The sequence below is a fragment of the Pantherophis guttatus genome, chromosome 2 (genome assembly GCF_059756535.1).
Source record: "Pantherophis guttatus breed Tessera chromosome 2, ASM5975653v1, whole genome shotgun sequence".
Lineage (NCBI taxonomy): Eukaryota > Metazoa > Chordata > Lepidosauria > Squamata > Colubridae > Pantherophis > Pantherophis guttatus.
In genome coordinates this window covers 224,661,731-224,687,130 of record NC_142064.1, presented here as the reverse complement: position 1 = coordinate 224,687,130, position 25,400 = coordinate 224,661,731, and the positions used below count along the sequence as shown (strand labels likewise).

Genomic DNA, 25,400 nt, shown 5'->3' with positions numbered 1-25,400 from the left:
CAAGGTTTTGGTTACCACCTTTAGAGTGCTCCATGGCTTAGGACCTGGTTATTTACAGGACCACCTACTACCACAAGCAGCCTCCCACCGGCCAGTATGCTCTCATAGAGAGGAACTCTTCTGGGTGCCGTCAGCTAAACAATGTCGACTGGCAGCCCCCAGGGGGAGGGCCTTCTCTGTGGGGGCACCCACTATCTGGAACGAACTCCCCCCAGAGATACGGAGGATCCCGGATCTATGCACTTTCCGCCATGCTCTTAAGATTCTCCTATTCCAGCAAGCCCGCCTGGCCTAATTTTCTCCCCTGTTTTAAAATTCTTTTAAATCGAAATTTTAATCTGTTTTAAATTATTGGGTTTTTTTAATTGTCTCGGGCTAAATTATTTAATCTGGTTTTAATTATGTCTTTTAACTTTTGTATCTATGTATTTTATTTTTGTGCCTGTTCACCGCCCTGAGTCCTTCGGGAGTAGGGCGGTATATAAATCTAATAAAACAAACAAACAAACAAACAAAAAATTCTATCAATATTAATAGTATTTTAGGATCTCAATATGGCAAACACGAAATTGTTTAACTGTTCATCCAAAATTGAGTATAACATAAAAGGTACAGATTGTAGAATGGAACATGACATTATTTGGTGTGAAATATATAGGTTAAAAGTAGAAAATTAAAAAGGGAAAGTGTGCCAGGAAAACTTGATCTGTCTGCATACAATCAAAATATAAGATTAGTGCTAGGAACAGATTTGATACACATAGCCAGGGGAACAATGAAAAGAAATAGGAGACACTGAAAACTGGAGCAGCAAAAAAAAAAGAAAGAAAGAAAGAAAAGATGTGAACATTTCAAAGAGGAAAAGATCCAAGTGGCTTTCAGTACAAGCTATCACAATAGTCAGGAAAAAAGGAGCATGAAAGCCTTGGGCAACAAACAGAACAACACAGACTTTCAACATCAAGCAAAAAAGGATAAGATTCTTGATGAAGACATCTAACAAGCAGAAGTAAATAACAAAAACAAGGGAATGACAGGTGTTTTAAAAGACTAGAGAAATCACAAGAAAATGTATAGCTAAGGTAGGTAATCAAGTAATCGTGGAAGTGAACTGAAAGAGGCAAACAGGATTAAAGGAAGATGAAAAGAATATGCTGAAATCCTTTATGGATTACAGAATGACGTAGAGAGAATATATTCAATAACTGACACTTCTAGAAAGCTGCCAAAGGTACAAGAATCAAGTGCAGAAGGAAACTTAACTGATCAATTTAAATATTTAGGCAAAGAGGCAGTTAAAGTGCTAGCATCCCTATGTCAACAAATATGAAATAAGACTATGCTGTTTAAAAGTTGAAATATATCGATATACCTATACTTATACCAAAAAAGAGAGATAAAAGATAATGTACAAATTATTGAAATGTTGCACTAATTCATCATACAAGTTATATACATATAAGTTTTTTTTTTTAAGATAGAATCATATATGGAGAAATACCAAGAACAGATTTCGGAAAAGGCAGAGGGACACATCACATAGTTAACTTAAAATGGATATAATGTAGAACAAGATTATTTCAGCAAGGCGTTTAATGTCAGTCAGGATGTAAAATATATTAAGGTCAATAAAGTGCCTTATTGTTCTGAAGAACCAGGTTCACAAAGACAAGGATGCACATTGTCCCCACATTTTTTTCAACTTATACTGTAAATATATTTATATGGATGGTAGGGATGGAAGAAATGACAAGGTGAGATTAAAGATGTAGAGCCCCAGCAGCAATACTGTTCCCATCACCAGTGCCTCTGCCGTCTCCATGGCCCGCTTGTTGCCCAGCCTCGCCCGCTGGCCCCACAGCCGAATGCTTTCCTTTTACAGGGACGGCCCCAGCCCCCCTCATTTTACTGACCTCGGAAGGATGGAAGGCTGAGTCAATTTTAAGCCAGTCAGGATCAAACTGCTGGCTGTGGGCAAAGTTAGCCTGCAATACTGCATTCTAACCACTGCGCCACCATGGCTCAACTTTTCCAATCCACTGGAGGGATCCCTACTTCTCAAGAAATGGCTATTCCATCATCTGCTGAAATATTTTTCAGGAAACAAGAGTCCATGTCTTCTAAGGACATCTGTTCCATTACTGAACAGGTTTCATAATATTGTATAATATATGATATTTTGTTTATTGTATCTTGTCTTCTGAAGTAATAATGAACAAGTCTACGCCATCTTCTCTACCACAGCTTGCCCATAACTATCATATCATCCCACAATCTATTGTTCAGGTTTATGTTCAGTACTTCCAATCATTCCTCTTAGGTATTTCCATCCAGGTCCTTACAAAAAAAACCTGTATATGTTAAAGCAGGAATAGATGTTTGTGGAAACCAAAAAATAAAGTAATTGGCCATAGTCAAAAAAAATGTTTACAGAATGTGTATATATGTAATAATTGTCTTTCAGTCCTTATTTTCTAACACTTTCTTCTTTACCAAATTAAAGTACAATGCAAAAACTTAAGAGCCTTAAAACAGGTTAAGGCAAGTACTGAAAATTCCCAGGTGAGCCAAAACAGTTACTCAACTGTTTATTATTTGAGCAACAAATAGTACATGAAAAATCTTCTATTTAATCTAATAAGGTAATATTTGTCTTCAAAAATATTTCAAAAATATTATTTTGAAGTAAAGGTAAGGCTTTTTCCCTGTCCAATTGTTTCTGGCTCTAGGGGGCAATGCTCTTCTCCATTTCTTAGATGAGGGTGCCATTGTTGTCTGAAAACATTTCTGTGGGGATGTGGCCAGCATGACTATATGCCGAGGTGCATGGATTACTTTTACCTTCCCACTGAAGTGGTACCTATTTATCTACTCACATTTTGCATGCTTTCGAACTGTAAATTTTAAACTACAGAAATGTATCAAAAAGAAAAACATACGAAAACATGTAGGGCAGTTTGTTCCAACTAGTTGCATAGTCTACCTGCTGTCCTTTAACCTACAATGTTAATACATTATAGATAATTTGGATTTATTTCATAAAGCAATATATTGTTCCTCAAAGTAAGAAATACTAAACCATGGTTAAAATCAAAGTCTAGTTTCTCTTCCTACATGCTTATTTTTAAAAAATCTAACAAAGTTTACCTCAAACTTCATATATTTAGCATTATCTGTTCTTGACGTGCCTGTTTTGGGGTACTCTGCTAAAAATAATATTTGAGTAGGAAATGGATAACCTGTAATGAGAGGTATAATATCTAATTTCTAGCACCCTCTACCATTTCATCATGTTGATCTGGACGGACTACAAAGAAAAGATTCAAAGCTTAATCCCAGGAAATATTTTCTTCAGAGGCCCATGAAATTGTGTTGCCCAGAAGAAGCAAAAGCTGGTAACTGTTTTTCTCTCCACTACCAAACCAAACTGGGATGCCTGTTGAATCTGGTATCAGCATGGGTAACAAAGACAGTTTTGGCAACAATAAGAGATACAGATATTTTCAGGAGGGGACAATAAGATTTAGCCTTCTCCCCATACTGCTATCTTCTGCTGTGCTAGTAATGGTATTTATAATGCTCAAAAGTTGGGTCTGCAGAATATGCTAATCTAGGCTAAAATGAGACTGGGTACTTGGGCTAGGATTGAGGAATCATGTGACCAGATTCAAAGTTTGGGAGGTTGATTATAACTTTGACCAGAGGTGGGTTCTACTTACCTTTACTACTAGTTTGGAGCAGGGCCACCGGAGGCAACCCACCACTGACTTTGACCAGTTGTTAAGCAAACAGTTCAAAGCCGAGAACTACCTGTAACGTTTTGATGTTGGTCAATAAGCTTATCTACCTTAATTATGATCTGTGCTAATTAAAAACTAATACAAACCAGAAATAAAGAAAAAAAAATAAAGTGCAAAAAAGGAAAAAAGAAAGAAAAGTATGTGTGAAGACATTATCTCCCCCACCATAGCAACCAATATAAACAATTTGGTAAAGTATCATCTTTCCTTAAAATACAACAAATGAGCTCATCTCTTATTTATATACACATCTTTAAAGCCTCATCATTCAGTCCTGGTCAGTAAAAGTCCATTGAGGTTTACTACAAATGACATATATACTTTAACCTTAATCAAATAAACCAACTTTCTATTTCTTCTTTTTACTTTTAACAATCTTAAACTTTTAAAATTTCTTATTTTTACTTTTAACAATCATGGTCCTTAATCCCCTCAAATGAAGTCTTGGAACTCTGGAACTTGATTTGTTCTCATTTTGTTTTTGTCCCTTCTAACACCATTCTTCACAAACTTTAACAGGATTTTTTTTTTTTTTTTTTTTTTTTGTATATCCAACATAAGAATGTTATCCAGGACACTCTGTGTTTGGTAAAACATCAACTGGTTTCATTTATATATCGTTGTAGCATCTCCTTCCATATCATACCCATAGCCCATCATTTTTAAATCCACTGTCAAATCAGATTCAATCCTACCTGGAAAAGATTGTTCCTTTTCCATACCAGTTTCCAAACAAAATATATCTATAATGACAGACATTTTTAAAATTCTCAGAAAGTGTGAGTTCTACTTCAGCCTTAGGCATAAAAATCTGCTGGGTGTCTTTGGGCTAGTTACAGTCTCTCAGGGCAATGTACCTCACAAGGTTCTTGATGTTATGAAAATAACAAGAGGAAGAAGTATTAAGTACTGCCTTGAGTTATTTATAAAAAATAAAAGCAGGATTAAAACAAAACTCTAAAAACATTGTTCACAAATATCCAGAAGTGGGCTTTAGCCAGTTCAGACGAACTGGTTGTTAAGATTTTGCACAGCTCGGAGAACCGGCAAACCACACCACTAGCTGGCCCCTCCTCCTCCCCCCGCCTCTCCCAGTCACTCATCATCTCGCCTCGCCTTGGCCAGTGCCTAGAGTCCAGTGCCCGCAGCCCAGCTCCTTCGCTCACTGGCTTGCTCAGACCATGCGGTCCCTGAAGCCCAGTTGATCTCCGCGCCTCACCCGCTTGCCTGTCTTCGCCATAGCCTACCATGCTGGCCATGTGGCCCAGCTGATCTTGGCACCTCATTCACTCTGCTCATTGGGGCTGCCTGTGAAGTTAAAGCACTCGGCCAAAGGACCGCCTCGGGTGGACACAGCAAGACTCGGACATCTTTTTGGCCTGGCTCTTGCCATCTTTCCACCCACATGCCACCTGCTCACCCTCCATTCTTGGGAGGATGTGCCAGTTCCTGTCTCTCGCCTTCCATTGGGTCTCTGCCCACCTGCTGCCTGCCTGCTTACCCTCTCCTCTGCCTTGGATTCCACATTCAGGCCATGATGGGGAGATGTGCCACTTCTGGGAGACCGCTGCACCGGGGCCAAGATCACTGCTCTACTGCAGTGCATGCGTGCACATCTGCCCTCATGTTTATAGCACTGCCGCCGCCAGGCACTGGCCCCACTGGGATCTGAAGGGCAGGATGCTTGGGCCGGCAGAGGTGTGTGGAAATTGTGGCGCTTGCCTTCGGGACAGATCAGTTCGTCCATGCCAGGCTTTGCTCCCCGGGAAGGGCTCTGCTGCCGTACTTTTTAAAAAGAACTTTTAATAAAACCTCCAATGCGGCAGCCAAGATCAATCCTGAGCCAAAAAAACCAGCTCTCCCCTCTCCACCCAGCATGTCTGCTTCAACTCACTAAATCGAGCCTAGAGCCTGGGGTAGGATGAGAAATTTAACAGGCAGGATGGGGGGAGGACCGAAAGGCAGCAGGGCGAGAATCATGAAGTAAACTCAAGTTTCTTAGCTTGGATCAGCAAAAGGCAGCGGGTAGCGGTGGCAGGAAATACAAAGGACAACTGGAGAGATGGTGCAGTGCTCTGCCATTCAGGCTTCAAAGAAAAGTTTGCTTCAGGGCAAGGTGTGCAACCCGCTTTCTAAAACAGAAGATCCTGCTAAGCTCCAGATCCTACAAAACAAACCAAAGTGTTCAGTCCGTGCGCCCACCTCCTGCCTTTACAGTACAGTACAGAGGGGAGTGCTACTGGAATGAGGGGAGCCAGAAAGAGAAAAGGCAGCTTATTAAGAGTGTTGGCAGGCAAGCAAAGCAAGTGAGTAAGTGAACATTTGACCTGCTGGATGGCCTCTTTATTCCCCCTCGTTCCCAAGGCAGCCGGGTAGCACCTGTCTCCTTGTGTGAGAAGCGACTGAAGGGTCTTCTCACCGGGAGCGCTGCCCTGCTTCACTCTGGCAACTCTTGGCCGAGTGCAGCTGCCACACCAACTGACACCAGGTTCAGCGACACCACCACCACCTGCGCCCAAAATCTTTCATCTTGAAATGTTTCTTGAAAGTCACCCCAAAGTGGTGAGAAAAGTAGGCTCCTTTTCCTGCATTCTCATTAGGGGGAGTCCTTGATTTATGCCACAACTGAGCCAAAATCTCCAGTGCTAAGCAAGATTTAAGTGAGTTTTGTGATTTTTCCTTGCCACTGTTAAGTGATGTTCAGTAGTAATAAATAAATACAGATTGCATCTTTTTGAGACCTTTGAGGCGAGCGGCCAGGAGGCGGGGCCAGGCGTGGTGAGTGACGTCGAGTTGGCCATGCTTACCCAGCCACGCCTACCTAGCAAACAACTGGTTGTTAAATTATTTGAATCCCACCAAAATATCCTCCAATGTTAAAAGCATTTTGTTCCATTCTATATTAGTAAGTCAAACTCACATGCTTTTCCCCTTCAAAACAACAGCATTTTCCCACAGTGCTTTAAACCTGCCAGAGAACCTGCCAGAGACTACCACAAGTTTCCTTGTGAAGAGCAGTTGTCTGGAGAGTTCATGGGCAATCCCAGTCCTCTCCTTGTCTAGAGATGAATTGCAAAGAGTTGACTTTGCACACCAATTCTTCATTCTGCCACAGTCATTGACTCCACTCTCAGGCGAACTATCATCAATTTGCCATTTCTTTCCCAGAAATGCTAATTCTTAGTGTCCTGACAATTCATCTCACTTAAACCATAAAACTAGGTGAAATTAAGCCAATCCTAATGAGCATTACATACTCTGATAGTTACATTCCAAGATAAATACAGCTGAGTCTTTTCTATGTTTCTATGAGTCCTATCTCATACTATCTGCATTTTTAAACTGGAATATTAAAGACTAAATAATTCAGACAAAGAAAGCAGATGTTCTACAACTGAGCTACAGTCCTTACCCACCGAGGGTTGCGTGCTACATAGCAGCTTTTGTAGAACAATATAATCTATCATCAAATGGCAACAGTTGCCAAGAAAAAAATCACATCAGAGTCCACACACTCAATTCTTGTGGACACATTGTATGTCTTCACACCTAATCTTCCAAACACAATTCAGGGTTTGATTTGTGAAATCTTAACAGTCCCTTTGTATCTTCTGAAATCTATTTCTAAATCTGACAAAACAGTATTTTCCTAACTATTCTGCTTGCTAAAACCGAATAGCACTAACACTCTAACTTATTCTTCTATTAGATAAAACTCTCCTTTTGGAAATCTGTCAAATTTAAGAATTTTTCCCGAACTTTTAGGGTTTCCTTTGTTTCCAATGGTGCTATAGAAAATGTACAAGCAGGTCTACCTTTTGCAAATGTTAGGGTGAAAGAAAGCAAGGGTATTTTATACTTAATGATCCCAAATCTATTTTTTCCCAGTCCAGTATATTTGTCTCGCAAATATTCTGAGATTTTGGAGAACATCATGACAGTTCTTCAGCTGATATCAACTAACTGTGCCAGCTTTACTGAAGCAGCTCCAATTTGTCCAAGTTACTGAGAATACCCCCTTTAATAATTCGAAATTTTCATCCATCTGCAGAGGGTTTTTTGATAGCAGTAACACACACTCCTATTTTTTCTTTTGCTCCTAGTTTTCTAATTAGTGATCATTCTTTCTTCAAAAAGCTGTCCTTTCTGCCTGTAGGTAACTATAATCCTCTTTATTAATTGCATTTTAATTCCATATATGTCCTCTTCTATTCTAAAAAAAGGGCCATGACTAGCAACCAACTGTTCAAATTCTATGTTTGTATTATAATGCTTCCTCAGAAAGGTACCACCAATTTCCCCAAAATGTGGATAATACACACATAGTTCAAGAAACAAAGGTTTTTCTATAAACACTGCTTAGCATGATGTACAATATAATCTTTGTGGTAATTCAGTTTCTGCCTAGCTGAACCTCCCTGGATCTCCAGACTTAAGTAAAGTCTGTTCTTCAGTCCATCAAGCTTGTACACAACATATTGTCATGGTCCTTGACAAACATTTTGATATATTAGGATTCGGTTAAAAATGGACTCACAGGCAAAACATTCAGTTATAAGTAAATAACTGACAGAATGAATACAAAAGTAGTGTTTTTCAAGTCACAGGTGTTTTATTAAAGCTACCTTCTATAAATTAAAAACCATAAATAATCATCTTGTGGCAACCTGCCTAGAACATGTCCATTAAGTGCCTAATACACCATCTGGAAAGTGATCATGTCTAAACATATCCAAGAGAAGTGTAAGTATCAGGAAAAGACCAATATTGGTACTCTTGATTGTATCGCAAAGCGTACAACTGTAAGAAATGTTCACTACCCTTTATTTATCATCACATATCTTTTTATGTGACATTACTTAATCATACTGCTCAACTATTTACTTTGCTACAGAATGCATAGTACTGTAGGAGATATAAAAGTGTTTCTTAATACTAGTTGCTGAGAATACATGAAAGAAAACAGCTGATACCTTAGTACATTTGAAAGTGCTCAGAGCTATTCAGACAGCCACGCATGTTGAAAAAAACATGCTGGACCAATAATAGCAATAGCAATAGCACTTAGACTTATATACCACTTCACAGTGCTTTACAGCCCTCTCTAAGCAGTTTACAGAGTCAGCATATCGCCCCCAACAATCTGGGTCCTCATTTTACTGACCTTGGAAGGATGGAAGACTGAGTCAACCTTGAGCCTGGTGAGATTCGATCTGCCAAACTGCTGGCAGCCGGTGATCAGCAGAAGTAGCCTGCAGTACTGCACTCTAACCACTGAGCCACCGCGGCTCTCAAAGAATACTTTGATCATATTAACCACATAACTTTTAATGCCCATTCTGAATGTTACATATATAAATGACACTTGTACTTACTAGATTTTTCAAATCTCGCCTCTATTACTTTATAAGTAACACAAGGCAGTCAACATACATAATATTATTTCCTACAATTTTCCCCACAAAAACAAATCTGTAAACTGAGTTGGACTGAGAGAAAATGACAGGCCTAAAGCCAGTGACCCAGCTGACTGTCATGCTTAAGGCAGACAGTCACCCAGCTGACTGTCACACTTAAGGCAGGATTAGAATTTATAATCTTTTGGTTTCTAGGCCCAGACCTTCACTAACACACCAAACCGATTCTCTTTTATTTATATGAATTAAATATATGAATAAACAGCAATGTGCACTAAAAGCAAGTGCTCAGAGTGTGTGTGTGTGTGCACAGACTATATTGACAAATTAGAAGCAAAAATAGCTTAGAATCTGATTTATTACATTACGTTTAGAAATAAGAGATCTTGCATTCTTCCCCCTAGAAAGCAAACTAATGTATGCTTCAAGTTTACAACCTAATATGGTTCAGAAGCAGATTCAATGAAGGAGAAAGAAAGAGCATGTTGTTTTCAAAAAATATTTCAAACATACCAGCTTTCATTTTAAAAACTGTTTTAAAACATAGAAAAACATTGTCTAAGCAAATCCTGTAGGAAGAAGCAAGCTAAATTATGTAAGGTTGAACAGAGATTCAATTGGCATACTAACTGATTTCAAGTTAATGTACAATGACAAACATTTATTTATGTATTTGTTTTTCAGAGAACTTATTTGATTGGACTTCTTTCTTTATGATGAACCTCAAAGTTAGATGATAGCAAAGGAATAAGGATTTTTTTTAAAAAAAAAAGTCTTATTGTAAACAACCAGTGCCATCAATAGTTCTAAAGTGATTTTATAAATATTAATACAAACCATAATTTGCTTTTTAAAATAATTCATCTAAAATTGAAATTCAATCTGATCATAAATCAGCAACTGGGGCTGTTTACTGCAGAGGTTTTTTGGCTCTTTTTTAAATTTTTGCATATATTAATATTTAAAAACAGCATCCTTATTGTGCCTTTCTTGAACAAAACATACTTTTTATTGTCTCGGTTATAAAGCCACTTTTATTTGTGTTCATACACGTGTAAAAATGTGCTCCCCGTCTATCAATGAAATATCTTTAGACTTATAAAATCAAAAAGAAACCAAATCCATATTCTTTTCTCCAAAAGGGATCAAGATGAAAAAGAAAGTCCTGCTCAGAAATCTGTCTCCTTCCCTGCCTGTACAATCCACCCCCTCGCTGGCAACTATTCAGAAGCCAGCATATGTTCTCTAAAGCTGCATTTCTCAACCTTGCAAGCTTATAAGATGTGTGGACTTCAACTCTCAGAATTCCCCAGCCAATATGGGAATTCTGGGAGTTGAAGTCCACACATCTTAAAGCGGCCAAGGTTGAGAAACACAGCTGTTGGTACTGATTTCCCAGTAGCAGTCTTGGCATCACCTTTCTCAGGAAAAATTACAATGGACTTTCCTATGTGCATATTTTACACTCTGCTGCCCAGATCAGAGTTTTAACTCTTCTATCCTGCTGTCCAACTTTTATACCCTAGAGCAGGGGTATCAAACTTAAAGCCCACAGGCCGGATCCAGCCCATGGCGTGTTTAGATCTGGCCCGCGGGGCCACCTTGGAAACAGCGATGGTGCCTCTGCCAACAAAAACAGAGCTTGGGAGGGCTGCGCATGGTCCTCCCAGGCTCCATTTTTTGGCTGACCTCCTGCAGCCCTCTGCCAGCAAAAATGGAGCTCAGGAGCCTGTTTTCACTAACAGAGCGCTTGGGTTACCACAGGCACCCCCGACACGAGTGACGTCAATCTGGCCACTTCCACCGCAGGACCCTAAGGTCAAACAATACCCTGGTGCGGCCCTCAATGAAATTGAGTTTGACGCCCCTGCCCTAGACCACTTTCTTAGATGCAGGAATTTTCACAAAAAACAAATACAGGCATGTTCCCCCTTTCCTGTCCAATAGATCTAGTATCAAGTAATAGATTTCACTGTAGGTGTGTTAAGGATCTTTTAGGCTTTTAGCATCTCAATATACAGTATCCTTCCCTTTCCTAAATATTAAAACAAAATATTCCTTAAAATTATTGTCAGAGCATTTGGTAACAGGATTTAAAATATCCCAAAGGTGCTTTTTCAAGAGATTAGGGTTGAGGTTAGGATTAAGGTTAGGGTTCATCTGAAAAACTGACAAACTGAAGAATCTTCTTGGATGAAAAGTGAAATGTCTTCGAAGAAAAACCAGAAAGTCCAGTTGCCTCTTGAAAAAGCACCTTTGGGACAAGCATGACCTGGATGTCTGAGAACCTCCATAGGATTTAAAATAGTTACTTTGCATATTAAAATAATTTGTCAAATATTATAGAAGCATAGCTCTATCACGCATCTACAAATACAACCATCCCAGCATGAAGAGCTAGATATGTATTAAAAGCAGACAGGAAAGACCTCAATTAAAATTCATGATGCTTAAGCAAATGTCTCTCAATATTCATAATTTTCCATTTCATCATTTCAGCCCACCAACCAGCCTCCCCAACAAATAAATATTTCCTAAGGAATAGATTCAGACTGGCCTTAATAAATGTTTTTGCAGTAACTAGCTAGATACTGTGGAAGTTATTTCTTCTATAGATTCTCTGAAATATGTATCTTAGTATATTGCAAATTTAGATATTATGGTTTTCAGTATGTAAAATCTTAACATTTTTAGTTTAAACAATCTGAATAAAATAATCTGCCAATTGTTAACCAGATGAGTTATAACTACAGAAATAGCAATAGCACTTAGACTACAGAAAGTATTCAGACCACCTTCACTTTTGTCGATTTGGTTATGCTGCAGCCCGATTCTACAGTTGTTGAAATTCAATTTTTTTCTCATGAATCTACACTCAGTACTCCATAATGACTAAGTGAAAACAGAATTTTAGAAATATTTGTAAATGTATTAAAAAGAGAAAACTGAAATATCACATTGGCATAAGTATTCAGACTCTTCACTCAATCCTTTGTTGTAGCACCTTTGGTAGAAATTACAGCCTTGAGTCCTTTTGGGTATGACGCAACAAGCTTTGCACACTGGATTGGATCTGCCATTCTTCCTTGGAAATCCTCTCAAGCTCAGTCCGGATGGATGGCAACCATCAGTGGACACCCATTTTCAGGTCCCTCCAGAGATATTCAATAGGGTTCAAGACAGGGTTCTGGTTGGGCCACTCCAAGACATTCACACAGTTGTCCCTAAGTCACTCTTGTGTTGTCTTGGCTGTGTGCTTAGGATCATTGTCATGTTGGAAAATGAACCTTCAGCTCAGTCTGAGATCCTGAGAGCTCTGGAACAGGTTTTCACTGAGGATATCCTTGTACTTTGCTCCATTCAGCTTTCCTTCAACCCTGACCAGTCCCCCAGTCCCTGCGGTTGAAAAATACCCCCACAGCATGATGCTGCCACCACCATGCTTCACTATTGGGATGGTATTGGGCAAGTGATGAACGGTGCCTAGTTTTCCTTCAGATACAACATTTAGAATTGAGGCCAAACAGTTCAATCTTGGTTTCATCAGACCAGAGAATCATGTTCCTTATAATCTGAGATTCCTCCAGGTACTTTTTTTTGCAAACTCCAAGTGGGCTTTCATGCATTTTGCACTGAGAAAAGGCTTCCATCTAGTCACTCTAGACCCTAGACTCCATAAAACCCAGATCTATGGAGGGCTGCAGTGATGGTTGACCTTCTGGAACTCTGTTCCATATCTTCACAGGATCTCTGGAGCTCAGTCAGAGTGACCATCAGGTTCTTGGTCACCTTTCTTACTAAGGCCCTTCTCCACGGATTGCTCAGTTTGACCAGGCAACCAGCTCTTGGAAGCATCTTGGTTGTACCAAACATCTTCCATTTGAGAATTATGGAAGCCATTGTGCTCTTAGGAACCTTCAGTGCAGCAAAAAAATTATTGTGGTCTTCCCTATATTTGTGCTTTGCAATAATCCTGTCTCTGAGTTCTGCAAGCAGTTCCTTTGACCGCATGGCTTTGCTCTGCTACAGCAAGCATTGTCAGCTGTGAGACCTTCTATAGAGAGCAGTGTGCCTTTCCAAATCATGTCTAACCAATTTAATTTACCACAGGTTGACTCCAATCAAGGTGTAGAAACATTTCAGCAACTATCAAGAGAAATGGGAGGCACCAGACCTAAATTTCACGTGTTGTTGCAAACGGATTGAATACTTATGCCAATGTGGTCTTTCAATTTTTTTCTTTTTAATAAATTTATAGACATTTCTAAAATTCTGTTTTCACTTTGTCATTAGAAGGTACTGAGTGTAGATTAATGAGGAAAAAAAGGAACTTCAACAACTATAGAATCAGGCTACAGCATAACAAAACTGACAAAGGTGAAGTGGATCTGAATACTTTCTGAATGCACTGGATATAACACTTCATAGTGCTTTAGTACCCTCTCTAAGTGGTTTACAGAGTCAGCAGTTACATTGCCCCCAACAATCTGGATCCTCATTTTACTGATCTCAGAAAGATGGATTGCTGAGTCAATTTTGAGCCAGTCAGAATCAAACTGCTGGCAATCAGCAGAATTTGTCTGCAATATTTCATTCTAACCATTGCAGCACCACGATTCTGTGCTATGAGAGCTCTAAACTCTATGCAAGAGTGTAGAACTCTCATAGATGCACAAAAGTTCAAATAATACTGCCAATCATGTATCTGCATCCACACAGGAAGCACTGTTCTTCCAATAATGAAGGCATCTTTTGCCCTTTAACTTAATCTTTTCAATTTATGTTCTAAATCTATTTAATACTGGTAAGAGTTTTGTGAACCAAATTTCACAAGATCACTCACAGAATATGAATACCAACCATCCGAAGGAAATGTATATAACTATCTCTATAGAATCAATATATGATTATAATTAAATCATTTGTTATGAAAGTACATACATGCAGCTTTGGTTGCCTAGTTTTTGGACCAAATCATATTTTATCAGCCAAGCAATGGCATAATTTTCCTTAAAATAAATATGTCAACTCTGGAAACAGTGTCTGACTTTTCCCTCATTTGATTGCTTTTACTATATACTATTCATAGCCTTCTTTCAGAGCGAGTCCAAAAACATTCAGAATAACATGTATTTTAGGTTACTTACGATTGGTGAACACTACAGTTGTAAAATACAAAATCCACAGATGCAAACTTCTTCCCTGTCTCTTTGGACTTAAGATAAAGCTTTACCACTCGCTTATCACCTAGAAAGAGAACAAAGCAAGCATAGAGAATCAGAAATCAACAAACTGATGATTGGCACCGACATCTGTAAAAATAAAGACTTTTACTTTGACCAGATTGAAATAAATAGTTCTGACCAAATTGAGAAATAGTTTCAGTGAATAACTAAGGCCATGAGAAAACATTAATCATGGAGGAAGATGATCCATCCAAACCACTTTTCTTCTTTCTAGATAGCTTTAATGATTTAGAGAGAAAGTAATCTTGCTTAGTGCAAAACTAAAAAAAGCTGGTGAAAGACTCTGATAATAGATCTTTAACTGCCTACTGCAGAATTTATATTTGGCATTCTCCACCTTAAATACCTCTCTAGATCTAATCTGGAAACTTTCTGAAGATGTAATTGGCAATAATGTCTGATTGAACTTTTTAAAAATGGGGAACCAAAAGATTTGTAGCAAATATACCTCAATGAAAAATTAGCCTCAGCAAATCACTGGTTTGGTCTCAAGCTACTCTATCCAATGACAAACTGACTTTTCCAGTCCCTCAATTAATATGTTAATATTAATATTTCAATTATTGTCCTTTTTTCTCTATTTACATGCTACCTCTCCCTTGGGTTAATATGTTATATCTTAAGGGATTTTGATTTCTCTGTAACAAAAACAACCCAAGTATGTGAGGCCAGAATAGATCTATGATGGCGAACCTGTGGCACACATAGTCATATTGGTGGGCATGTGAGCTCAGCTCTGGTGCTCATGTGCGCACCAGCCAGCTGATTTTCGGGCCTTCTGGGCCCACTGGAAATAGGGAAACAGGCTGTTTCCTGCCTCCAGAGGGCCTTGAGTGGGTGGGGAAGGCTGTTTTCGCCCTCCCCAAGCTCCTAGAAAGGGTCTGGAGGCTGGGGAGAGCAAAAAATGGGCCTTCCGGTCCTACCAGAAGTTGGCAAATGGGCCATTTCCGGCCTCCAGAGGGCCTCTAGGGGGGTGGGGAAGGCCGTTTTCACCCTCCCCAAGCTCCGAGAAAGGGTCTTGAGCCTGGAGAGAGAGAAAACTGTGCCAGGAGTGGGGGGGGGAAGTGGGGAGGGTCGCACACTCATGCGCGGGAGCGGGGCGCATAGAATTATGGGTGTGGGCACACATGCGCACGACCCCCCCCAGCTCCTGGCACGTAATGGCAGAAAGGTTAGCCATCACTGGAACAGATTATACCATCTGAACAGAAGACTAAATTATCTGCCTTCCATACAGGGACAGTATTTTTAGACAGTGCTTAGAGCAATCTTTCCCAACCTTGGCAGCTTGAAGTTGTCTAGACTTCATCTCCCAGAATTCCCCAGCCAGCATTGAGGAGTTCAACTAGGTGTTGAAGTATACACATCTTTCACATTGCCAAAATTGAACAATTTTAACCCCCCAAGAGAAGGATTTTGTAATGGAATAAAAATATTACAAGAAGTATAGAATCATAATAATAAACTACATAGACTGCCTTAGCTTTTGTATTACTTAAATATTTGTTGAAAAAATTCAGTTCCCTAAATACACTCAGTTTATTCTATATTTAACTGTTGCAGGATGATGAGAGGATATTAACTCACCTTGTCCTCTGGTAATAGGTATCACATCTTTTGTAGATGGAGAACTACAGTAGATTCTGCCATCTTCAATGCGACTTTCAGATTCAGTGAAATCTTCAAAGGAACAATTCACACCAGCCAGGAGATCAGGAACATTCCAGGCTTGCAAAACCAGCTGACGGGGAAAAAAATCTATTCAGTGATCTGTTTTTTGTTTTTTTTTAAGGGGATCTATAACAAAACTTGCATACTTCGCCATCTTAAAGAAATATACTGACATAGTATTTAAATTCCAGAGTTACATGGAATTTAAAGTAAAATGACCCACCGGGACTTCCGACATGGTGACTGATATATTCTTAGGCTGAACGGTAAGTTGAACACATTGACGCAGATCTGAGGCAAATCGCTGGTGTTCATCAGCTCGATCACAACGCTCCTTCCGAGAACAGCTGTGAAAAAGCAAAAAACAATGTGTGTAAGACTGTGGTAATCTTTAGCTACAACTAATAATGTTCTCATTATACTGTTATATTGATGATTAATGACATGCAAAGACTGATCTTATCTTCATCTGCTAGTTCATTTTAGTTTTATTTAAATTCTAGTCCACCTTTCATGACTGCTGTCAGTTACAATGGAAATGGAATAAAAGTTGCACAATTAAATGAGAAAGCCCTTAATGCTATTCCTATATTACACAAATAATAAAAGAGACCATAAATATTATCAATTGAAAACATGCTTCACAATACATACTGAAACTTCACATTCCAATAATCACAGAAATATTTCTTTGGTAATTCAACTTATTTTTGTATATTATATTTTGCTCTTGAACCCACATCCATGTTTATAAGAAAACTAATGCCTAGGTTAGGATGGCATTCAATGTCTCAAAGAATCTTGCTGGGAAAAAAAATAAAGATGGGCTTTATGCATCATTTTACAAATTAATCTTAATGAGAAAGGAGTAAAGGAAACATTTTACAAACATAGGTATATCTTCTCAGAGGAAGCCTTAATCACAGTACAAAAGTTTGCTCCTAGAAGGTTATTAAAATTTATGTCTTTACTGCAATAAAATCTGAATTTTGAAAACAAGCCTTATTCTTCTGTTTTGGTTTGCTTGCTAAATTAAATTTCAATATTTCTCTCTGAAAATTAGTCCTTTAAACGAAGAAACCTAGATGTTATTACTCCTTAAAGTTAAATCTCTATCTTTATGATGGGATCTTAATTTCATTTGCAATTGTGCATGGGTTATTAACGATGCAACACAATAATCTAACAAATACTTACCATGCTGAACAGCTTCTTAATATTCACTGTTTGTATAAATGCTTGCAAGTGTGCAGTGAGCTTTTGCACTTGATCTTTACAAAACCACTACATGATAAGTCACAGAATAGGAAAGAGTCTCAGTATGTATTTCATCCAATATGATGATTATGCAAGAAATCCTTTAGAACTGTATTAGCTTATCAGACCTTTTTTTAAAAAAAAAAAAAAAAGTAGGGAAGACAGTCCATTCCACGAGCAAAACATGTTTATCTAATAGCTAAGAGAATATTCCTAAAGTTACGAAATGTCTTGTAATTTGAACTAGTTGATCTGGATACTATAAACAACTGCTCCTTCATTTCTGTAACAGTTCTTCAAATATGCAAAGATGGATACCCTGAATCAAGTCTTCTCGGAATAAGCATATGCAATGCTTACAATCTTTCAACATATTCATCACCATCCTTCAGACATATCCTAGCTCATTAATATTCTTCTTAAAATATCACAGTCAAAACTGCTTTTTTCACTACGCAAGAAGAAGGAGTCAACAGTAAGAGTAACTTACCAGTTAAGGTTTTTTTATTATATAAACATCACTTTATTGTAAGAATGTAATGAATTAGGACTTATAATACAATAGTAACATAAAAAGTTTTACCTAGCAGGTAAGAATAAGAAACAGTAACATTGAGACTCATTCTTATTCTGTGACTTTTTATGTAGTGGTTTTGTAAAGATCAGCAACTTCATGGCAGAGTCAAAATTCAAGCTGAAAATTTTGTGATTCAGTTCTCTGTATGACACTGATGATGCAACTTTATACCTGGGCATTTATATGTCTGAATTAGATCCTTTTTAAAATTTCTGTCCTTTAATATCCTACCCTAATCAATTCCATGCTCTTCCCATCTCATGTATTGTGATTTTAATGGAGCTACAGTCCTGCTTCAATTTCCTTTGAGCCTAACAGTTCATCACACTCATCTATGCTCTCGATTAAGCAACTCCAAGCAATTTCAAATAAGCAGCTGCAAATATTCCATCTATTTCATCAAAGGCAGCCACTCGGCTGCCCCCGTAGCACTGTTCTAGCCAGGTATTCTGCCTCCATTAATAAGTTTAAATGGGTTTCTTTAACTTCTCTTCCCTGCATTTGTGATAACATTATTTCATTATAGAAAGCATTTAATTAAGCAGAGGGCAATACAGTATAAGCAGATACACATGCACCATTCAAGGTCTTGGTAATCTCAATGATTTATCTCCCTAGCAAGTGCCAGCATGACACTGCACAATGGAGTTTCTGAGCCACTACAACATTCCACCTATATCCTTGGGATGCTTCAGGGAGAGAGATGTCTTTGAATTTTAATTAAAATGCTCCACATGGCTAAACAGTCAGGACTCTGTAGCTTCTAACAACTTTTCCCCCTCAAGCCCAAAGAAAATCACCCCTTTAATGTCTTTCAATTTTTTGTTTTGCCCCTTCTCTTTTACGCTTTCATTTGTAACCCTATATGAGAGGCCCAGTTCCTGAGTTAAAGACACTGAATTGTAAGTTAGTTTTGATCCGTGGCAATAGATGCACATAATCTTCAAAGAAAACCAGACAAATGAGTTATAAAAGATAATGTCTTCTTCATACTGTTCCTCTGCAGCTAAAACAGGGCTAGAACTGATTCCCAAGAATATTTCCCTGTTGCCAAATGTTCTTGGATTGGCATCTCAACGCTGCCCCAGTTCAAGCCAATTTCAAAAGTTAAGAATCTCAACTTTCCCAATATGACAAACAAGTAGCATTGGGGTACCTGCATTTGATGCATCAACCAACATAACTGGAAACGTTTGATAGCTACAAGTACTGACATTTCATGCTGAGCAATCAAATTGCATTCATAAAACGATTAGGAAAGTTTCTTTAAACTGTAGACTAAGATAAAATATTTTCAAGCAGAAAGAACTAAATATGCTACATTAATGCTATTACCCCCACCCATTTTCCATTAGTCCAAGTAATTCAATATCTAAAGTCATTATATATGCATAGGTGTGTGTGCGTGCGTGTGTGCGTGCGTGTGTGCGTGCGTGTGTGCGTGCATGTGTGTGTATCACTATTAAGATGCTGCACACCCTCTCTAAATAAATAAATCATGGACAACTAGTCTCAGGGCAGCAAACTATTTTGGGGAATGCATAGTCTGTGTCAATCAATCTATGCTGGAATGAGGGTGACTCCTGCTGTGTTTCAAGATAGGAAGTAGAAAATTTAGTCCTCAGCCACCCACACATCAGACATTCAGAAGCTGCCGATTCAGTAGACAACTGGCAACTCGGAGCTGGCTGTCATCAATCAGCTTTACAGCATTAAGCATTTACAACAGAGGCAAGAGGAGGCTAAGTATACATTGAGGTTTACTTCTCTCAGCTTGAAATAAACAGGTGAAGCCTAACAGCAATTCTTTGCTCTATTCCCCCACTGTGCTGGTTCCACATTCATGCAAATCAGCAGGATGAGGGATTCCTGGCAACTACAATGGACCGAATTTTTTAATCCCTACGAAAGTTTGCTGAGGTATCCTACCATAGGAGATTCAAGGTTGAATCTACATGACAGGCCAACTCACTCAAGCAAAACAAGTAATTTCCCCAACAGTACAAAAAGAAATGATAATGTCATCCTTATCCTTATCATAGTTATAACATTTTTATGAGTATGCACAGCACTTCAATCTTATTATTGCAATCTTATAATAACTCCATAAACTCAGTATTATATAAACATGAGAGAGAGAGAAAGAGCAGTGCTACACTAAGAAATAGCATTTCTGTCCATTAGACAGAAAAACGCCACAGCTTCCTGCCTTTTACTTTTTTATAGAAGTTAACCAGGTGCCACCAAAAGCCCGCAAACAGATCTAGAAATGAATTCCTTCTCTGGCTCTTTCCTCATCACTTCACATTCAATAGTCTCTTGTTTTTAATAATTAGATCTCATAGCAGCATTATGACTAATGCACTCCAAGCTCACCTCTTGTCAAGGCCTCCTGTCATTTTTCAACTCTATGCCTTCTACCATTTCCCCTTTTTTTTCTATCAGTCCTTCTTTCCTTAGCATTGTTCTAACGAATTGTTTTCTGATTTAACTTAACTTTAATATGGCCATATTTTGCTACTTTCCCTTGTTTAACGCTCCCAAAAGTTCTGCTTATGTATTTCATGCTATCATATGCTTGATGGTAGGAACTACGATAGTTAGGTGTTACAGAACATAATATTAATACATTTTTTAAATTTTTATTGATGAAATTTAACAATTACAACAATTATATTAGTGATCATACAGTAAAAATGCACATCCTAGTGATTAAAATAAACTAAAGAAAAGAAACAACTAGTATCTATATAGCATCAGCAAGAAACTTGTTCAATCTCTAAACTTAACATTACATGAGGGATACTTCGTGCTCTCTGAAGTTAGTTGTTTTCTTGCAAGATGTTTCATTACCCAACTTCATCAGTACTAGGTCTGTGCTAACATTGATGACGTTACCTAGTCGGGTAATGAAACATCTGCAATGAAACAACCAATGAAAGGATCCCTCAGCTCAATCCTGAGCTACAAATATTCTCTGTACATCTAGACCATACAGAACCATATTCCTCTTTGTACATGACTTTGTTACTAAATTGAAGGTTAACTGTACTATTGTAAACAGGTTTATAAGCATTCACAATGTCAGAAGTAAGGCTTCCACAAGGGAACAAAGTTTTTATATATAAATAAAGGAGTGTAGAGAATAGGGAGACCCCATCAAACCAAACCAAAAGACTATTCAGCATACTTACATGTTATGTAGGACACACCAACCACAGTGAGGATCTCTAGAACCCAGGCACAGAGCACATGTTGTATATTGCTCACAGCTTTCCACTGGCACACGGGTCACCTGGGGGGACAAGCACTAGTGTTAAATAAAGTCATACTTCAGAGACTTTCAAGTTGAAGTTCTTATTCAAATGAAATTCCCAGTGCTTTCTCTTTTTCCCTATTTACCATCAGACAACTGAAAATAGTTCATTCAGTTTCAGCACCCTATTCCTTGGTTACGAGGGAAGAAAAAGTGAAAAATCCAGAACTAGGAGTTAAAATAAGAGAAGTCTTATTTTATCACTCTGTCATGGGGTACCAGCACTATGGAATGAGGTTCCTCCTGAGATCCATGTAGCTTCCACCCTACTCTGCATTCTGCAAAACCTTAAAGACCTGGCTGTTCTCTATACTTTGAGTTAGGGTGGATAGTGTCCTGCTGCACTTGGTAGGGAGGGGGAGGAGTGCTGTTACTAGGACTTGCCATGAGTTCTTGTTCTTTTTAATAATTTTATTATAATGCATTTTCCAGTTTGTTTGTTCTTGTCAATACATAAATTATATAAATTTAATATAACATAATTTAAAAAGGGTCTTGGCTGAAACAGAGATGCACTTCTTGGCAACTCAAGACAATGATTTCCCAACACCAGCTCTCTCTGTTTAATACTATGTTACAACATTATGGTGTTGTACTAAGGGGAAGGAATTATGGTTACCAACCATCTTTTAAACATTCAATTCTCCTTTGATATAGGTAATTGGGAAGGGGTGTTATGACAACCAGCTGTTGAAAAGAATACTTCATTGCTGCTGCCAGAAGAAAACGCCACTGCCTTTGTGAAACAGATGGCAAGCACTGAAAAAAGGTGAGGCAGAGGACTCTTTGTCTACCACCCCAATTGTTCTCCATGGACTACACAACATGATTACAATGCAATCATTAAGGGGGGGGGGGGAAGCAATTCAGTTAGCATTGAAAGCATTCTAGAATTCAAAATTATGTTATCGTTCCTTCAGTTTGTTCTGCTATTTCAAGGGAAGCATATTTTTTCCCCTAAACTGAGATCTCCACTTGACCTTTAAATAATGTGGTAGGATTACCCTCCAGAAAGTATGCAGGACCTTGATAAGGTAGTTATTTTACTATAGACAATTACAGCAACTATGATTACCTGCTAGGAAATTCTCCACATCACATCTAAACATTTTATTTTAGTGGCTATTGGGGCACAGGGGAGGGGGAGGCGCTTGTTAATCTGCATGTGGCCAATTTTGGCCCAATATTGCACCTGCTTCAAATACATAATCCTTCCCAAATAGTTAAAAAAGACTATAGTTTTCCCTAACCCATATCTTCTATATATATTATATTAGGGCTCCCATCATCACCTGCCAGCATAATTCTGTTATGATCATTCTGCGTATCAGCTAGGGCACTGGCATGGGGGAAAGTGGAGTATAATTCAGCCCACTATTTTTAGTGCTATAAGACCTGAAATGATGCTGAAATGAGCTAAATTTCAATAAAATAATATGCACACATTCCCTAACTGAAATAGTTCATGCTGAAATCACCTAAGGACTGATTCGGGAATTTATCAGAAAAGGATCTGACTGAACATTACAACTGAATTTTAGACATGAAAATTAGACATCTCTTTTTGAAGAGATAAGAGAGTAGGTAGGAATGTCAACAAAGGTACAGAAAATCTCATACAAATTAAGTAGTTTTATATAGGGAGGAAAAAAACCAAGAACAAAATGCAAGCTTGCTTTGCTAAAATAATTTTACACTTCCCATTCTTGCAATCACCACATTTAAAGCCAAATACCTTCAGTGGGCCTAAAAAGGTCAACAAAATATTGGTCAAACACCAAGGTTCTTTCTAAGCGCACGGTCAATCATTGGAGGCACCCTACTACTTCCTTGATGTTGCTGATCACAGCAGAGGGGAAAGGAAGCAATTTTTTTTGTGCTTTCAATTTTCTCAATATTCCCCTGGGTCATTCCTGAGTCTAAAAAATAAAATTCTGGGTCTGTTAGATCAGTTTCCAACTCAGAGGAGCCTGTGTCTGAACATCAGCTAAGAAGAACTGATGTTTCAAAAAGAGAAGAAAGGAAACATTCCCATGAAGATGGGAATGGCTGAAAGGAACCTATACTCCACAACATAGACTGCAGTGGTGCAAAACCGAAGACTAACAGCTGCCGAGTGTGCAACTATACCAGTATGAATGCTTCCCCAACTTGTATCTCTTGCTGGAATAGCAAGAGAATCTTCTCTAACCCTAACCCGAACCCTTAACAAAAGACAATACTATCCTAGCTTTCCAAAATATGCGGCAATAATCTTTACCCCATTTTAGATTTCCATGTTATCCTATTCTTTCTCAAAGAGTATTCATAAATATAGCATATTTATATCACATCATGTCTGTAAGATAATAACCAATCCAAGGGTATTCAATGAATATCAGAAAAAAAAAATAGTCACACCAGACCAAGGGTGTCAAACTCAAGGTCTGCGGGTCAGGCTCAGCCTGCGGGTCAGGCCCAGCCTGCGGGGTGCTCAAATCCGGCCCATTGGGGCAGTGTAGAAATAGTAAAGGACTGGCCCATGGTGCCTCTGGCAGCCAAAACAGGGTGTGGGGGGCCCTGTACCCCATCTTCGGGCTGGACGGCTTCCTGCAGCACTCCGCTAGTCAAAACGGGGCAGGTCTGGGCCACACATGCCCCCTCGTGCTCCATTTTGGCTGGCAGAGTGCTGCAGGAGGCGTCCGTGCTGTCTCCCTGTCTCCCCTCCCCCCCAGCTGGCTGCAGAGAAGAACTACAATGCTGATCTGGCCCTCGAAGAAATCCAGTTTGACACCCTGCACTAGACCATGAACTTTTATAAATCATAGTGGCTTCTTGGCCCAATACACCAAAATCAAACAAGCCAAATTACGTTTTCATACTCAGCTTCAACTTCACTATCATGTATCTTCAATTTAGAAACTTGTTTTCCATAGTTCCTGGCTATATGGACACAACCTCATCTATGTAGAAATTAGACAGACATTGAGTGAATGTATACGGCTAAGAAATGGGGTCACCCACTTCATTTTCCTGTAATATTTGTGTTCATTCTCTCCTTTCATGAAAACAGAGCTACTGACTGCCAGCAATTTCCACTGGATATATCTCGAATAGTTTCATTATGGATGAAAAATCGATAAGAACGAAAATCTCAAAATATGTACAGTTCTCAGTTACTATATATTTATTTTGTTTCTAATGTACTGTACACCTCTCCAGAAGATAGCTAGAAATATCTGTTTATCTGTTCCATGCATTTAATATTTCTGAGAAATTGATTTCAACAATTTTCTGGGAGTCAATGTTTATCTTATTTACCCAAAGGTTTTTCAGTTACTCTTCATTAAAACAGAAAAGGAAGCAGACAGTAATACCAGCATCCCTCTGTAGATCCGCTTCTGATTACAATATCATCAGCAAGAGTTGTATGTCACTCTCTTTTTATAGGTGACCAGAATGTGAAATAAAATTCAACTCCTGGGTAATTGGCTAATCAGAAAAGCCTGGTTCAGGAAGAAACTGCCTTGCTTCTTTTAATCATCATCATCATCATCATCATCATCACAAACTGACTACCTACAACGACATGACCGTGTTGCTAAGATTATTCACTGGAAATTATGCCAGAAGTTTGGATTTGAATACAGCAAAAACCATTGGGAACATCAGGTTGAAAAAGTTTTAGAGAATGAGAAACTCAAGATCTTGTGGGACTTTAGGATTCAGACTGACAGGCACTTGGTCCACAACACACCTGACATAACAATAGCTGAAAAGAAAAAAATATGGTTCATTGACATTGCAATACCTGGTGATGCACGGATTGAAGATAAGCAGCAAGAAAAAATCACAAAGTACCGGGACTTGCAAACTGAAGTTGAGCGACTGTGGAAAAAGAAATTGTGTGTTGTCCCGATTGTAATTGGAGCCCTTGGAGCAATACCCAAAGGGCTACCCTGCTATTTAGAAATTCTAAATTTGCCGGACTTGAAAATTTTGACTCTACAAAAAACCACCTTACTCGAAACAGCTTACATCCTCTGACGATACCTTAACAGTTCCTAGGTCCTTGGTTAGGACTCAAGCTGCTGAGCTATTAACCAGCCTCAAAGGCTGTGAATCTCACTAAAGATT

The 25,400-nt window shown here is 38.6% G+C and overlaps 1 protein-coding gene across 5 annotated transcripts in view; it reads right to left on the bottom strand.

Moving 5' to 3' along the window:
* PLXNA1 (plexin A1) overlaps positions 1-25,400 on the bottom strand; it is a 395,502-nt gene that overhangs the window by 147,649 nt on the left and 222,453 nt on the right. For all 5 annotated transcript variants that reach the window (XM_060688304.2, XM_060688308.2, XM_060688309.2 and 2 more), the window contains exons 5-8: positions 21,163-21,263; positions 16,358-16,481; positions 16,051-16,204; positions 14,365-14,464 (exon numbers count right to left, since the gene is read on the bottom strand). In XM_060688304.2, coding sequence (XP_060544287.2) covers positions 14,365-14,464; positions 16,051-16,204; positions 16,358-16,481; positions 21,163-21,263 — 479 coding nt within the window. The remainder of the gene's footprint in view (positions 1-14,364; positions 14,465-16,050; positions 16,205-16,357; positions 16,482-21,162; positions 21,264-25,400) is intronic.